Source organism: Candoia aspera, chromosome 1 (assembly GCF_035149785.1).
Source record: "Candoia aspera isolate rCanAsp1 chromosome 1, rCanAsp1.hap2, whole genome shotgun sequence".
Lineage (NCBI taxonomy): Eukaryota > Metazoa > Chordata > Lepidosauria > Squamata > Boidae > Candoia > Candoia aspera.
In genome coordinates this window covers 84,605,410-84,622,969 of record NC_086153.1, presented here as the reverse complement: position 1 = coordinate 84,622,969, position 17,560 = coordinate 84,605,410, and the positions used below count along the sequence as shown (strand labels likewise).

The 17,560-nt window shown below is 36.1% G+C and overlaps 1 protein-coding gene across 1 annotated transcript in view; it reads right to left on the bottom strand.

Annotated features, from left to right (window-relative positions):
• The window catches only part of SYNE1 (spectrin repeat containing nuclear envelope protein 1), a 313,009-nt gene that overhangs the window by 212,059 nt on the left and 83,390 nt on the right, over positions 1-17,560 (bottom strand). The window contains exons 27-33 of the mRNA XM_063293716.1: positions 16,805-16,969; positions 14,920-15,087; positions 10,844-11,020; positions 9,176-9,316; positions 8,249-8,409; positions 5,623-5,773; positions 648-875 (exon numbers count right to left, since the gene is read on the bottom strand). Coding sequence (XP_063149786.1) covers positions 648-875; positions 5,623-5,773; positions 8,249-8,409; positions 9,176-9,316; positions 10,844-11,020; positions 14,920-15,087; positions 16,805-16,969 — 1,191 coding nt within the window. The remainder of the gene's footprint in view (positions 1-647; positions 876-5,622; positions 5,774-8,248; positions 8,410-9,175; positions 9,317-10,843; positions 11,021-14,919; positions 15,088-16,804; positions 16,970-17,560) is intronic.

Sequence of the window (17,560 nt, the reverse complement as noted above, 5' to 3'; positions counted from 1 at the left end):
TTGTAACAATATTCTTGACTAGCAGGACTAGTGTAAGTTAAGCAGACATCATGATTGTCATAATGACCACAATAAAGATTTGGTTGACTGACCACAGCTTGTTCTGACAGTATAAATCACAGGGAGCCTTGGGACTGCATATTTCTCTCCCCCTTTTAGCACTTTATCCTCCATACTGGCCCCTCAAAATTATCTCAACTGTGGTTTGAAGAAATTAAATTTCAAACCATTGATTATGAATTTGATTTTTTTCAAGCAAACCATACTTTAAACACAACTTAAGATGTGGCTGTAACTCTAGATCATGGTTAATAAAAAAATAAAAGAGAAAACCTTTTCCTAATACAGGGATATGGTCAGCTATATTTATTATTTGGTTGTGTCCAACCCATCTATTTTACCATATTTTGGATTAATTTTAGCATTTTACCAATGAAGGATTTTGAAGCAACTATTCTTTGAAACAATTAATTTAAACCCTCTGAAAGTTTAAGATGTGTGGACTTCAACCCCCAGAATTCCCCAGCCAGCATATTTAAAACAATATTTAAATGGACCTTTTGTGTCTTAATAGTCAATTTCAATTTTGTTTTCAATACTTGTCATTGTCTTTTTTAAGTAGTCTAGATAAAATTGATGTGTTCTACCTTTCTAAAGTTTTCCTCAAATTTTTGCTGCACCAATGCCCTTCCTGCGATGGTTCCTTCCAAATTCTGTGCATGACCTCTGAATTCTTCCCAGTATCTTCTAATCTGTGTCATCTTGGCTTTAATATGTGCTGATTCTCCAGAAGTAAGATACTGAGAGAAAAGTTGAGCATCCTCTTCTAGCATTGGGATTTCATTGTCCTTATCAACTATTTCATTCTTAACAGCCTAAAATGTAAATAAGTGTACATAAAGAAAGCTATATCATGGGTTGTTTCATGCATTACATGGAAATCACTTTAGCGTCAAACAAAAGAGGGCACTATCAATACATACAATGACCACCTATATCTATCATGTTACACATCATTATCTTTCATGTGGCATGCATCTATCCCAGTATCAGGTTTTAATATGTTACTAGTAAAACATGATTACTGAACTTAACTATTTTTCTTGCAACAAAGTGTGTTCATTTTTCTCCATATATAACACTGAAAAAATGCTTAAGTTTTTTCTTAAATGAGTCTATGGTAATCAGACAGTTGGAAAGTTGTATATTATATAGCGATGTTACTGGTGGTCTTTTTGGTAATATACTTCGTAATTGATTAAAATTCTAATAGACTATTGACACATATCAAGCATATCTCCATGTAGTTTAGGAAAAACACTGATTATTAATAGTAATCAAAAATATCTTATTTGCTGTAAAGCAGGTACAGCTGATATAAATGTATTCCTCTACAATTCTTTTAATTTGAAGCAATTAGTTAAGCATGTAGATGGTTTGTTGAACTGGAATTCTTTTGCTTTGCTCTAATTGTAAGTATTAGCTAATCTGTTGGGTTATGAGAACATCCAAATTAACATGAATTACCTATTTGGCCTTTTAAGCCTAATGTGTAGGAAATGAAAAGTAAAAAGCACAGTGAGCAAGATTTAACTAATAGCATCTATTGTTTCACAAATAATCTGTCCATGCTTGATCACAGCAGTATGCATACTGCTAGAAAATAAGGACACATTATCGAATTCACTGTCAGTTAAGAGTTAGCAGCATAGAAATCAGACCTGGACTAACTTGGATTCTTGGTCCATCTTTGTAGTGTTATAAGCAGGTGAGCAAAATATGAGATCACAGGCTGCATGTGACCCACCACCATTCCTTTTCAGCTCCCAAAATTTGAGTTGTTTGAGAGATAGGAAAAGGTTTAACAGGGGAAATGGGTGACACAAGTCACTTAAAAAACTCATTTTGCCCCTTTAAATCATCTATCCCCCTCCAAAATTCAAACCTACTTTAGATCCTGTCCCTGCCTACTTTTGGATTATAGCCATCAACATGCTGTATGACGCTTGCTGCCGCTTTGGCAGAAGTTGTTCACAATAGTTGGCACTTTTTCCCCTGAATTTCAGATAAGAGATTGATCCAATCTTATCAGCTGAGACTGGGACCTTCTGAAATCAGAAAAAGTGCTCCCTTCCCTCAAAATGAAATATTGTACACTACAGGTTTTACTGCTTTTGCTATAATTGCCTTTGCCAACAATTCTATAGTATTTGTGAGATTGAATAGAGATCTTTAACAGAGTTTACTCTGTATCCTTCAATGCTTAGGAATCTTTGAAGGAAGCCATGATAATAAAATTATATGAAGTCAATATAAAACAAAATTCAATTATAGACTGTCCTAAAATGTGGCTTTCAGAATTACTATAAACAACAAAGTTGCTTTGAGTGAAAGCATTCTTAACTAAAAAAAGTATATGACATTGTCTTGACTTTAGGTACAACTGGAATAGCGTTTCTGTCCTCAGAAAGAACTTCATCATCTCTAATTCCTTCTGATTCTGAAGGCTGGATTGCCCTTAAAAATGGTAGGATTTATGGTGTGGGGACTGCAGAAAAAAGAAGAGAGTTGGCAGAAATACCCTCTCCCTTTGTTACAGAACCTTTATATATAAGATCATGCTTTACTACATTATTTTTAAAAATAATTTAATGTAAATATGTATTATATTATTTGTAATATATTCACATAGAATTCTCATGCCTTTCATTTGTATTTTATTTATTTATTTATTTACTTACTTACTTACTTACTTACTTTTCAGGTAAAATCATACAGTTGTAAATATATGGAAGCAATTGGTGTCCTTCCCTCTAAATAAGAAATTCTAATTCTAAAAACCAGAATTCTGGAGTAGATATCTTGTAGTAAAGTTGTTTAAAAAGTCATCTTGTAATTACAATATTTGCACTTAAGATTCCCAAGTGTGTGATATATTTTAAAGAGAAAAGCTATCTCTAACCACAGTTTTATGGATTGGTACAATGGTATTTATTCATGTGGAACTTTTATCCTTAAAAACTAAGATTTCATAAGAAGCTACTCTTACTCTCATTAAGAAGTACAGAACAAGGATGGAACTATGAGGGAAGATCTCATCAACATGAGATAGTTCTGTGAGAACCATATACTTTAACTTAAATCCAACGGTAGCCATCTTCTGTATTTTTAGAAACCAAAATATGATCAAATAATGATCCAGTAATTATGTTTATTATGTTCCCCCCCGCCCCGTACCAATCTTCCTGGATATTTAATCTATGTTGTCACAAAGAAGTGTTGCTTTACCAACACTCCCACATGCGCAATTTCCTCTCCGCTACACAATTTATGACCACAGTGTTAGAACTTCTTCACTCAAAATTGTGAGCAGTTGACCTTAATTAATGTAAGAAGGTCTTAATGAGGCCAGATAAAAGTGTTTACTTGGTTATTATTATGTAAATCAGCATTTTATCTTAAAATGAAATACAGGTAGCCCTCAGTTAACAACTGCCCTGTTTAGCGACCGCTCGAAGTTACGAAGGCACTGAAAAAGTAACCTTACGATCAGTCCTCACACTTAAGACCATCGCAGTATCCCCACAGTCACATGATCACGGTTTGGGTGCTTCACAGCCAGCTTCAGACAAGCAAAGTGAACAGAGAAAACAGCAGTAAAATCGCAAATCGCGGTCACGTGATGTCTCACTTAACTATCTTGGGTGATTCACTTAACAACAGCAGAAGTGAGGTTGTAAGCTGGCTTAGCAATGGAGTTGCAAGGCCCAATTTTGGTCATTAAGTGAGGACTACCTGTATTCTTACAGACAGAATGTTCAAAGGCAAGCACCTTATTATACAAGGTTACATAAAGCATCCAATATTATTAATATTCTAGTATAACACATATTGTGAGTAAGGACAGACTAAATACACCATGCTAAACTTCAGTTAATTAAGCCAAATGATATTTGGAAGCATATGTTCCACCATTCCAAGAATGTGGTTCAGGAAAACATTAAGTACTTGATTTGGGTATCTACTTTGATATTCACTGGACTTACTATTTTTGCAAATGTTTTGTTATTTTTAATTTCTCTGTACTAAGCATTTTTCCCATTTAATTTTACTGGTATCACACGTTATTATATTTGTTAGTACTTTGTGATTTAGTTCAAAATATACACACAAACAAGCATTGTCACTTTAGCACATAAGCACAAGGTTCTGGGGAAGACCTGATATGTACAGTACCTTGTGATTTATATTGCTGTATCTATGTGTTATCCATATATTTTCATTTACAAGATTTATTTTACATTAAATTCAATAATTTTAACAAAACATCATACATAACATGTACCTTTAGGGTATAAATTTTCACAGTAATTAGGATGAAGGATATTTAACAAAAGTTTAATTTTTTAGCTCCCTCAATTAAGACATGGAGCCTGGATTAATTTTTAGATACTTAAATAATTTTAACTATAATTTTGGTCATGTTCATATACTATACCTGTACTTCAATATGAATTTCAGAAATCATATAAAAATAGTTGAATTTCACCCCTTAATTAAAAAAAATCTAAAAATGTAAGAATAGAGTTATAACACAGCAAATAAACTTGTATATAACTATTTGGTTTTGTTTGAATGAATAATATAAATATGGAAATATAAGCAAAAATGTTTCTGTGCCAAAGCCAGAATGAGACCTGTACTACTCTAGATCTGATCCTATATATTTAAATGTGAACTGCAGTTTGATGGGGATAAGATAGAGAAATCCAACACAGAACGGAACAGCATGCACCAGCACAAGTGTTATCCTCCACTGCCATGATTCACTGTCCATTCTTACCACAACAATCAATTAAAAAAATAAATCAAAATCTAGGACTCCTTCTCTATACAAGGACTATCAGAATTTTTAGTTTTAGCAGTTCTAGCAGTTTGTTTGGTGGGGAAATTTTAAAGAAGTTCGAGGAATATACATAGACATGGTTTTAACTATACTCAGGGCACTTAATACAGTTTGAAATGTGCATGTGTTTTTACCACAAAACTATAAAAAAATTAAACCCTATATGTGAAATTCACGTTCTAGAAATTCTGGTAAACATTACTTGTAATTGAGATTTTTATTAACACTCCAGAGGAAAAATAGAATCTAGTATATGATATAAAGAACTCAAGAGTATGTAAAAAAGGTTTAGCTACCAATACTGAATCCAGACATTTCTTTATTATTTCCGTATTACTTGATAAAGTACACAAAATTATATACAATTTATCTAACATATTGGAATAAAATACTGTAACTGCAATACAGATTACAATAGAAATCATTCTACATTCTGTGAAAATATACCCATGATATTTTGTAGGTAAAGAGTATCAACCAAAAACACAATTCACTGAACTTTTCACATATATTGAAGAATTTGCATGTAATTTAAAACTAAATTAATTTAAATATGTGTATTTTATTTTAAGCTCCTACAAAATCTTCTACTTTAGTATCTTTATGTCAAAGTATGTCTGTAGTTGTTAAAAGCCTATTCCCCTCCTCTGCAGCTTTCTAATAGAGGGGAAAAAATAAAACAATATGTAACGCTAAATAAAATGTGAACCAATCACCTTAATTTGGTTGATTTGCACATCCAGGGAAGATGATGGTATTTCCAAGGAATCCAGCGCCTTTTCTTTTTCATTGATCCAGATGGACAATGCTTCAAATTTTTTCCCAAACTGATCCCACTTGTGTTTCACCATTTCCATGGTTTTAATACTAAAATCAACCATATTTAGTGAAAAAAATTAACACTCTATTACTGTGTAACTATGCCCATTCTCTTACATGTCCAATTTAAAGAAATGCTTACATAATGGCATTTTAAAAATCGAACCCCATAGTGCCTATTTCTAAATTTAAAATCATAGCATCCAAGAAATCTGGTCTTAACTACCTCCAGAGTGTAGGAGGTGATGGGTTTCTTCCATTTTCTAAAAAGAACAAAACTAGTGTGGGAGGTAACACATCATCTTCTGAGATATTATTTTCAAAGGCTTATTTTTAGAGCAGCATGGAAATTAACCACCTAGCAGCTACCACATGGTGGTTTTTAAATTTACATAGCTTATTTTCAATTAAAGATTGTTAGCTGTTTTAAATTTGGTATAGTACAAATGCAAAATTAAGCCATTAAAATGAGCTAAAGTTTTGATACTGACTTACAAGTTTCAGTTATCATGAAACCAGGAGAAAATACAGAGACACAGCTGAAGATTCTGAATATGTACCTATAAATCTGCACAGAATATTCTTATTTGTTTGTTTATTGGACTGATGTCCAAACTGATTACTGTAATATCCAAAGTAGACATTAACTTTATAGGGTAGGTATACTTAAAGGTTAGCTATAATAGTTTATTTTTTGGCTTATCCTGATATATGACCCAATCCATAGTGCCTTAATATTGTAGCTTGCAAGATAAATCATAGCTTAAAGCATCCTGCTTTATTGCAATGTGTGAACCCAGCCAATATTTTTTTACTGCAGATGAAAAAAACGGCAATGTAGCACAGGTACATACTGTATACACTTTGCATCTAAGTAACTTCTGCACATAGATTCCCTTAAAGCTCTTTGTCTTCCTAATACTTTCAACATTCATCTCTCTTTCCCCAAGTGCAAGTATTTGATATTTTTAAGCTTTGGAGAAACCTTGAAAGTTTGTGTTTAACATCTAATCAAATTGCAAATGACTGTGAGTTACTGATTGAGAGCTTCTGAAGTTCAGCCAATGTGATCTTTATTCCTTAACATTCCTAGCAAACCCTTCACTGTGCTTCTAGTTAAAATATTACCATTCCCTTCCACTAGACTTGTTTTTTTAACAAACAATTATATTATAATCAACCTCACATATTGTGTTTATGCCATAAGTACATTAGAAGAAAAGAAGAATGCTTCCCAATACATTATGAGGTGTGAGTTCCTGAAAATGACTGAAATGCCAAAGGAATAAATATGTCTTTCTATATGATTGATGATAAACTTGCTATTACCCCTAGTAAGAAAATTGTTACCTGCACTGAATGAAGCTGGGCAATTTCAAAATCCCTTCTGCAAGGCTACACAGTATGCAAATGCATTAGAAACCACAGAAATATACAACAGAACCATACATTTGTGCCAACTAATATCCAAAATATTTAATCAGTCAGGTAAGTATGCATGCATATCTTGCTAAAATAACGACCATCTAGTTTCAGTTACTGTAGCTATATTATGTTTAACTAAGAATCTGTTCAAAACATAAACATGTTCTAAAAAAGGTCATGACCAATCCAGCTGTTGGATATTTCAGAAGGAAAAAATAAAGGTCACAGAATGCAGTTCATAGGCATTAGAAGCAACACCTTTCTTTCCTCATTCATAGTAAATGAAAAAAGAGTTCGAAATAATTTATAAAGCAAGAAGCAGGCTTCATGAAAAATAATTATTCTTTTACTCTTGATGTTAGGTAGAGAGGGCAAAGCAAAACAGAAAGGATGAAGAAATCTACAAGGAAAAAAACCATATGAAACTACTAGGGAGGGGAATGGTTATCATATGGTAATAAATACAAGGATGCAAAGAAATAAGGATAGGTATTTTATCTATCACTTGTAGTAGCACGACAGAATGGAATAGGGCACATTTCAGTGAGAGAAAGGCACAGTTTATGTTCTCATGCACTCAGTTGAACAAACCATAAAGAAAAATATTTTAAAAAGTAGATTGATAGATTTTTCTAAGTGCCCTGAGGCACTTTAAGAGGTGGTACTAGTTATCTATGTTAACCTTTATTGAATAATTTTCTGCCTTTGTTACTTCACTGAATATTGAAGTGTGTTACTATGATTTTAGTTCTGTGTCCAGTTCAAAATATTTATTTCATTGACAAATTGGATTCACAATGGCTGCTTCATCCAGCAGTTATAAGGACACTTAAAGGACCAAGTATATATATATTTTTCAAGCATTTCCAATTATGGAATGGGTCACTGTTTTCTTTCTTTCTTTCTCAGGTCCCCCCTGCCCACACACACACACACACACACACTCTCCTGGTATTAAAACAGTCGTTTCTGATAGATAAGTTACTATTTTATGACAGAGTTTTACAACGTCTTTGAGACTCAACACTGCATTAATAAGGCAAAAAAGATACATTCCTCGTGTCAGGTAACACATGTTATGACTATTTAAGAACATACTCTTCTTCAAGTGTAGCTTCTACTTTTTTGACTTGTCCCTGAATTGACTTTGCTTGCTGCTGAAGGCTCTCCTTGCTCCTCTGACCAAGCTGTAAGGCAAAAGACTTCTTGACCAGATTCTCCGCTTCCATGGCCATGGCTACTGTCTGCTTAGAAAGTTCCTGTGAAAAGGAAGCACAAATTCAACATCATTCTCAATAACATTTTGCCAAAAAGGATAGTTGTTATTATTATTGGAATTTACTTCATGTTCTTGTAAACAAGAAATACCAGAATAGGTTTTTAAAAATTACCAGTTCAGGAATTTCTGATTTAGCAGGGGAATTTCTCACCATATGCAACTCAAAGAAAGCTTTGCTAAATGGTACAGAATTCCCTTCTGTTTCAGCATTCTTCTGGCTGGAACCAATCCCAGGATGATTGTAACACTTCTCTGCTGAAGTTTTATATTTGTTCTGCACATGATTAACTTGAATAACATAAAGAAAAGGGATCATGGGATTTGTATTTCACCATTTCATTTTCGGTAATGGTCTGCTGCTTTATGCATCAGTTTGAAAAAGAAGAAAATACGCATCTTTTCAGTGTTAGAATCCAACAATACTGTATTCTGGTTGGCCTAGATTGTGGCTTTATTTATTTATAGCAATTATATGGCTTCCCAACTCAAACAATGTGACTCTTGGTGACTTACAGAAATAATCAACCACAGATGCAAAACATAAAGGAAAACAACACATAGTTTTAAAAACCAATTATCTTAATATTGTTTAGGTATATATTTATTTTGAAGTTACCTGCCTGACCAACATTCAAGGCAAGGAGGCATTAATAAAATACGTATTTTTTAACAACAACAAAAAACCCCCCACATAAGAATACAATATCATAGCAGACAGAATAGTTAAACTCCTCCAGGGCACATACTTTTGTCTTTTCTAATTCTGATGACAAACTCTCCAAGCTGCTAAAACTTAAGATGCGCTCAAGGGCAGAGCTGGCACGACTAAGATACTTGACAATTGTTTCTTTGTCTCTTTCAAACTGTTCCCATGTGTTTATTGTGAGCTACAAAAAAAGATAATGAAGAAACAGAACAGTAAAGGAAGGAGATGAAATTATTCATGTTTACCATGTATGAATAATGTATTTTTTGGCTCATAAAATTAAGCTGTATCAATCATATTTACCTGAATTTACATTATCCTGTTCAGAATCTAAAATATTAAAAACAAATGAAAACCTCTGCTAGATCCAAGACTTTTGCATTCTATTGGCAAACAGAGATCAATGGGAAACCTGAACAGAGGACATGACAGCAAAGGCTCTTCTCCTCATGTACTGAGATGATGTGAATTCATTGACAAATCCATGTAGCTTTCTAGGTGGTAACACAAAAGTGGTTTGCCATTCCAGTCATCCAGGATGACTCCCCCTGCCCTTTTCAGTCTAGTTGTAGTCTTGGTATTTCGTTGTCTCCGATCCATGGAGTATCAAGATATGACCCCAAAAGCCTTTGTGAGATTAGCCAAGTTTTCTTGGTGCTACTTAGCTAGGTTTTTATGCAAATACTATATACTACTCACAATTCAAACAACTATTGTAAAATAGCTCCTAGAGTTTAATTATCAAGCTCTATTCAAAAAAATCTGATAATTGGCTTATTGATATTTTAGATGATTCCCAAACCTTAAGAATAAAAGAACTGTGCAAAGGCCATGTGAGAATGGCCTATAATGCGGTTCGCCTCAGACTTTCCCTGTTAGAATAGTTCAAAGGTGCATTTTGTCCAGCATTCTTTCTCACAGTGGCCAATGAAGTCCTATGGGAATTCTACTTCTATTTTTGCATGCAGAAAATAGCATCAAAACTTTTAGAACAATTCTGTTGCTTTTTATTTTTTTTAATTCCCTTTTTAAACATTTAGGTTAGCTGGTTTGTTGGTTTTATCTCAATACTTATGTATATCTAGAGATTTGTGTGTGTATAGCATATACATGTGTATACATATGTATCTCACAAGTTTCATTATTTTTTTTCCTTATTGTGGGTTTCAGAAAATTATTTTTAAAAATCATGACTTGTAGCCATGGATAGGCTTAGTTTCCATGAATTTGTCCATGCCTTCTTTAATGTCTTAAAGTTGAGGGCCATTACCAAGTCTGGTGATACCCATTTTGTAGTTAACTCTAGATTAACCTAGTACGTGAACTTTATAATCAGATTATGAAAAGTTAATGCTACAGGCCATTTCATAGAGTAAAAAGTAAAGATGCCCTGGAGTCAGTAACCATTTCTGGTGGCTACATGACACAATCACGCAGGTTTCTTGGCAGCAATACTAAAACAGCATTGCTGGAGGGGGATTATCATTTCCTACTCTAGCCTACAGCTATAATCTGGTAGTGTCCTATTCAGGTATCAACCATGTCTGGCCCCATTTGACCTCAACCTCTGACAAGGTAGGCCAGATCCTTGCATTTAAAAACTGAGCTAAGCTGAGCAGTTTGTCAGAAAACAGCTCATATTAAGTATAAAGTAATTACATAAAGTGACAATTTTTTATTTCTCTACAGTTACGAGAAGAATGCGTACCTGCAACTGATCTCCACGCTGTTCCATAGATTGTTGCATGCTTTCTAATGTACTCTCCAACTTCCATAAATCTTCTTGCACAGCAGGAGACAGACCACCTTCAATCTGTAGCTCTTTACTGTGGGCAATTTGCTGTTGTACATCTTGCCTTTTTACATGAAGCCTCTTTGACTTTTGCTAAAAACAAATATTGAAAAGCACTCTACTAAATATAGAAATAATATAGAATAAATATAGAAATATTTGTCTTAATGCAGAAATAACTGCGTAGTAAGCATATACAAATGTGTTGTGTTTTAGGGGACAAGCTTTAAATGATCCCTGCTCATTTACTAAAACACCAGAAAGGTGTATAATTTTCAAAACTTCTCAAAATTACACATCTAGAACATAACATAGTAAAATGCTACAATTTTTCAAAAACCATCACATTTAATTTGATATCTGATACTAAATCATCACTGGGGGGAAACAAAGAGCAAATCTGATTGAGCCCATGTAAGTGCTTTCTTAGGACTTACCTTGTGATGATAAGGCTTACTTCTCTGCTCTTATTGTGTCTGCTGGTAGCCAGCCAGCAGCCCTGTGTCAGCTGGCCAGGTCCCTTCCTTGTAAGGAAGCCTGGGAGTTATTGTTATTCTAGGCATCTGCTGAGTAAAATCACTTGGATCTGCTCAGAGTTGGACTTCATCTGGCCAGATTCTATCAAAGTGACTGGAGGGCAACCTTGCCTAATTATCTAGGAAGAGTTTTAACAAGTTGGTCCTAAGGAATTAGACAGGATCCTTGGTGCTGTGAGTTCTGCCATCTATGTTTCAGATCTATGTCCCTCCTAGTTAGTTAAGGCCTCTTGGGAGATGGCATGTGGTTGGGCCCAAGCAGTGCTTCTTTGTGTAATGGTTCCATCTGCCTTGAAGGAGGTGGTGGTCCATCACCTTCTTAAGAAGCTATCCTTGGATCCAACAGTATTGGATAATTTTGCCCAATCTCCAAACTTCTCCTTTTAGGGAAATTTGTTGAAAAGTGTTAGGCACACAGCTTCAAAAGGCCCTAGAGGATCTGGGGATTTTTCATATTTAACTTTCAATGGGGTAGCACTACCCCAGACAGAACTGGTGCACAATTTAAGAGTTCTTATGGCTCCTGCTCAAACAGCAGGTGGCAGCCATGTCTAGGGGTGCTTTTGCATAAATTCATCTTGTGTGCCAGTTGCACCCATTCCTGGACTGGGAGGCCCTATTCACTGTCACTCATGCTTCACTTCATATAATTTCCCAGCTGGATTACTGCAATGTGCTCTATGTGGGGCTACACTTAAAAAAAAACAACAGAAACTTCAACTTCAGTGCAGTGGTACACAGTTTTAAGTGCACCAAGATCTGCCTGAGTTACACTGATTGTCATGAGTGAGGATGGCGAGCAGGGGGCTCCCATCCAGGCTGTAAAGCGCATGAGTAGTACTGAGGAATTAGGTGGCCATTCAAAGAGACACAGATCGGGCCCGCCTTAGTCTTTGGGGTTTATATGTCTGGGTTTTCCCACGCTTCTTCAGTTTGTTAGGATTCTCTGTTATGTAGCGGTAAATAAACACTAGAGATCTATTCCTTGTCTCAGCGTGGTTCCTGGCTGTTAGGACACTGATGTTGTGTAAGTTGCCCTGGATTTCAGTATGCTTCCAAGTTCAATGCTGATTATTTCCTTTAAAGGTTTCTTGTGGGACTGCTTATCTCCAAGGGGTCCCTGTCCAAGGTCCCCTCTATTAAACAAGGTCATCTTGTGGGACTGAGGAATCATACCTTCTCTTTCACAGCACCTGCCCTATGGAAACAGCCCCCCCCTTGAGATCTGAAGGGCCCCAACTCCCTTGGCCTTCCGGAAGGCTGTGAAAACTAGCTTTCCCTCCAGGTGCTGAGCCAGGGCCCAATATAGGTGTAGTTTGTGTGGCTGTTATACAACGCCTTGACAATTGTGTAATGATTATTTTAATTCTATTTTTTGCTTGATTTATAGAGAGGTGTTTTTTTTGTTAGCTACCCAGAGTTCATTACTTTTTTAAATAAATAAATAAACATGTAAATGTTTAAAATGAGAAACAAATATCCAAGACAACATATTCATGAAAAAAGTGAGGTGAAGAACATTCTTCCAACAGCGATACTGAGAAGATCTAAGCAAAGAAGCAATTTTTCAACAGGCATCTAGAAGATAGTACAACAGGCAACCCCAAATTTCAGGGCATAGGTGCTGCCAGAAAAGGCCACCTGCAAACAGCCACCAGATGGCATTCCACAACAAATTCCTAGGAACACCTAGGAGGAATTTCCCTGATAGTCTCAGTAACCAACCATCTATAGCAGGGTTTCTCAACCAGGGCTCCATGGAACTCTAGGGTTCCGCGAGAGGTCACAATTTATTTTTAAAAATTCAATTTTATTTCAAATTTGGGCAACTTCACATTAAAGGGGTAAGCTTCATTCATTATTTTTAGTTTAAGAACACTGTTCATGCATATATACAGGCCTACATGCATATATACAGGCCTACACATGAAACAAATGTAATAATTTTGTAACTTCTGGCCTATATTTGATCCTGAATGTGCAGGGGTTCCCCGAGGCCTGTAAAATATCAAAGGTTTCTCCAGTGTCAGAAGATTGAGAAAGGCTGATCTATAGTGACAGCAACCTCATAACCTGCCATATTCAAAAGAGGTTTTCTGGTGAGAAAGATTATATTTTATTTTCTTCCTCTGGACTGGGTTTATCCATACCAAATGCACTGAGAAACCAGGAGGGCCAAATCTACACAATCAGCTCACATATTAGGACTTAGTAATAGATACAAAATTGAGTCCTTCATCCACATTCAGGTCATGGATGAGTAACATTTTATTATGAACCAAACTGGCATTTAGCGGGCAATATCACTGGGGGAGGGAGACTCAGAAGCCATGTCACAAGGTTTCTGATAAAGGGCGGAGAGCTCAAAGGCCATGAAGGACTGCAGCCATATAGTTCCCCTGGCTCTTAAAGAACTTCTCCGTACTTTTGTTGTCTGTGACTGAGAGCTTAAATCAGAGAGCCCCATTCTCCTTTCCTGCTCCCCACTCCAGGAACATCTTACCATCTCTACACACACGGCAGCACTCACCCAAGAGAAAGAAGGGACTAGTTACGATTCCACAGGATACCATGAACAACCACACACCCAAGCCCACCATCAAATCATAGAATGTAAGTTCAAGGACAGTGATCTGGCTCTCACTTAGGCCAGCTCTCTTCTGAAATGTGGTGGGGACTGAATTTAGAATCTTCCCCACCTCTGGGAAATCTCCCAGCTCTTATCCTCACACAGCCCACACTCTTCCTCTTTGAGGAAGGGAGGAAAGATGGCTTTCAGAGCTGCTGCTCTTGATAAATTTCCCAACGGGACAACTGCTTTAGGTTTTGCTCTTTCTGAGTGTGCCATACTTGGGGACACTGTCAGTGTCAACAGTGGCAACAAGCACTTCAGGAGAGCCTCAACTGAATCCAGGCAGTTCCCTTTTCCTCCCCTGAGGTCAGTTTGGCAGCTGTTAAACTGGGAAGGGAAGACATGGGTGACAGAATACTTTCAATCACTCTGATGCCAGTTTATTAAGCATAGGCTGAAAAATATACTACTACAAACACCATTATCATATAGTTTGCCAAGATGGCAGTCCCAAATTTTCCCTTTGTAAATTCTGAAATGGTCCTTGAAAACTTGTTTCTTATAAGAAGAATAAAGACAAGAATGGGGGTGGGAAGAGAAAAGGAATAACAAAAAGTCACTTTGGCAAAGTACAAAAGCACTTTTAAAAGGTTTATACTTTCCCCTTCTAAAAAATCATTAAATGTTCACTCTCAGCATCTTATCACAAAAAATTATAATATCCACTCTTTCCAATTCAACCTGTGTGAAAGGGGTTATCAACAGTTATCAGATTCATTATCTATTATCAACAGTTCAGATATTAGCGCTTGCAGCAACAATAATACAGATTTAAGGACTTGTTACACATTCAGTGAAAGCTGATGGGTGAGCAGTTGTAGTACCTGATGATATAGAAGGATTTGCTGGGCCTGTAACAAGTTATCAACATCTAAGATTTTTTCAACTTCTGTCTGAGCTTCTTTTGAGTTTGTGATCAATTCTTCCAATGTGCCTTTCACTTCTTCGGTGTATTGAACACAATCTCCAACTGCACCTAATGTCTTCTCAATCTGTGTTTAGAAACCATATTAAAGCTCTCTAAAGGTACTCAGTGCCAAGTAAGTAGTACTTATCATGATTTAAAGCAATTTGAAATGCAGTGCAATTATATAATCAACCAATTAATTGCATCATCTCTACATTATTATTTTCCAATTATCTGACAGGCATCAACAATTCTAACTAGCTATAAATAGATTTCTCCTATTCCACTTTATTCCATTATTATTTTGTGAGTTTGCTCTGCTCTACCTGACCTGCTTTCCAAGTAAATTTGGAAATTTTTAAAATTAATTGTAGAATTGGCCATGATAATTGCCAATCCTTTTTTTCCCCCTGTTCTATATCCCAATACTGAACTTTATCCCAATACTGAATTTTCTGAAAATAAATGTTTTTGTGCCCAAAACAACACCATCCATACTCAGCAAACAATATGCATCAGCTGGTTCTAAAATGCCAGAATTTTTCAGAAATACAAAACTAAACTATTTTAAGGGAAAAAAAACCTCTCAGAGCAAATATGAATGATAAAAAAATAGTCTATGGAGAAATTGACATATACATTGTCCATAGCACAAGTGTATGGAGGGTGGAAGAAGTGGGGCAGGAGGAAGGAAAATTGCCAATGGGAAAATTAATATGAATTTTGGATTTCTCCCCATAGTGCACACAGCTGCTTTTCTTCTGATGCACAATGCATATTACACACACTGATTCAGCATAAAAAGTAAGTTTATGTGATTACATGCCTACATCAAACTCTTTATTACAGAAAAGGATCCCCCCAATACTTTCATAAGCAAACTGTACAATTTGTGGAGTCCTTGGTGCTCTCTGAGCCTTGTTGTTTTCTTGCAGACGTTTCATTGCCAGACTAGGCAACATCTTCAGTGCCATTGGATGTTGCCTAGTCTGGCAATGAAACGTCTGCAAGAAAACAACAAGGCTCAGAGAGCACCAAGGACTCCACAGTTCAACCCTGAGCTACAAATATTTGCTTTGATCTGTATAATTTGATTAGAAAATACATTTAAGAAAACATGTAGGAAACATAAGAGTTGTACCTCTCATGTGTTTACCACATGCGTATATATGTTGTCTTTTGAAATATTTCACAATAATTTCAAATGATGCATGGAAATACAGGGAACTACTTTTACCTATAATCAGAGATGCAATTACATGCAGAATAATTAACAATTCTGTGATTTTTTTTTCTTAGTAGTGTTTTGATGCACCTAAGTAAAGGTAAAGGTTTCCCTTGACGTAAAGTCCAGTCGAATCCGACTCTAGGGGGCGGTGCTCATCTCCGTTTCTAAGCCTTGGAGCCGGCGTTGTCATAGACACTTCCGGGTCATGTGGCCAGCATGACGACTCGGAACGCCGTTACCTTCCCGCCGAAGCGGTACCTATTGATCTACTCACATTTGCATGTTTTCGAACTGCTAGGTGGGCAGGAGCTGGGATTAACAACGGGAGCTCACCCCGCTGCACGGTTTCGAACCGCCGACCTTCCGATCAACAGCTCAGCGGTTTAACCCGCAGCGCCACCGCGTCCCTAGATACTTGAAAAACACTGACCATTGTTGAGAAATAATCATTGGCTACAGTAACGTTCAGACTAAATTGCTAGAACACAACACAATCCTATTAATTTTTTGTAACTCAACAAATAATAGAAAATAGGGCAGCTTCTCAAGTCAACATAATGAAGTTATAATATACCTCTGTCAGCAAGGCTAAAATTTTCTTAAAATCACTAGCAAGTGCTGAAAGTTCATCCCCTTGTTTTTTTACTTCATCCTCAGAAGAAACCTCAGATAAGGCAACAAGCCTAGATTTCAACCAGATGATAACTTCTCCCTTTGTGTGTGCATCTTGCCTAATTTCCTGAAACAAAATGAATATAAAAATTAGATGCCCCAAACAAACATTATAGGAGTAGAAGACTAATGTAAATCCAGGAGAACTGGACTTACATTAGTTTGCATGGGTAAGTCAACTAAGGCTGCATCAGGACACAAAGTTCTATCACAGAATGTATGAAACATGTCAGTAGATTGGAAAAGTCAATTATGATATTAGGTCAATAGGATGAATGGTAGGTATATACATGTGGGATTGTCACAAGCTAATATGCTCAAGCATGTAAATTGCTTGAGGATCCCACTCCTTTGCAAGTCACGATGTGAAGTTAGTGAAGAGCTATTCACCCAGAAGAATAACACAACTTTCCATGATTACAGTAAGGTAACCTTTCAAGGTAGAGTTCCATGCAGGAAGTCTTTCTTGATGCAGACAATAATACTTGTGGACAACTGGCTTTATGCTGATCCCACAGCTTGAAATACAGATAGGCTGCTCACCATTGCTCACATAGTGAGCCCTATCCTTGTTTGTATTGCCTGAATAGGGTGAAGTGTCTTGTATCAGTGCTTAGCAAATAAAGATTTGAAGCTCAATCTACATTCAGTCAATATA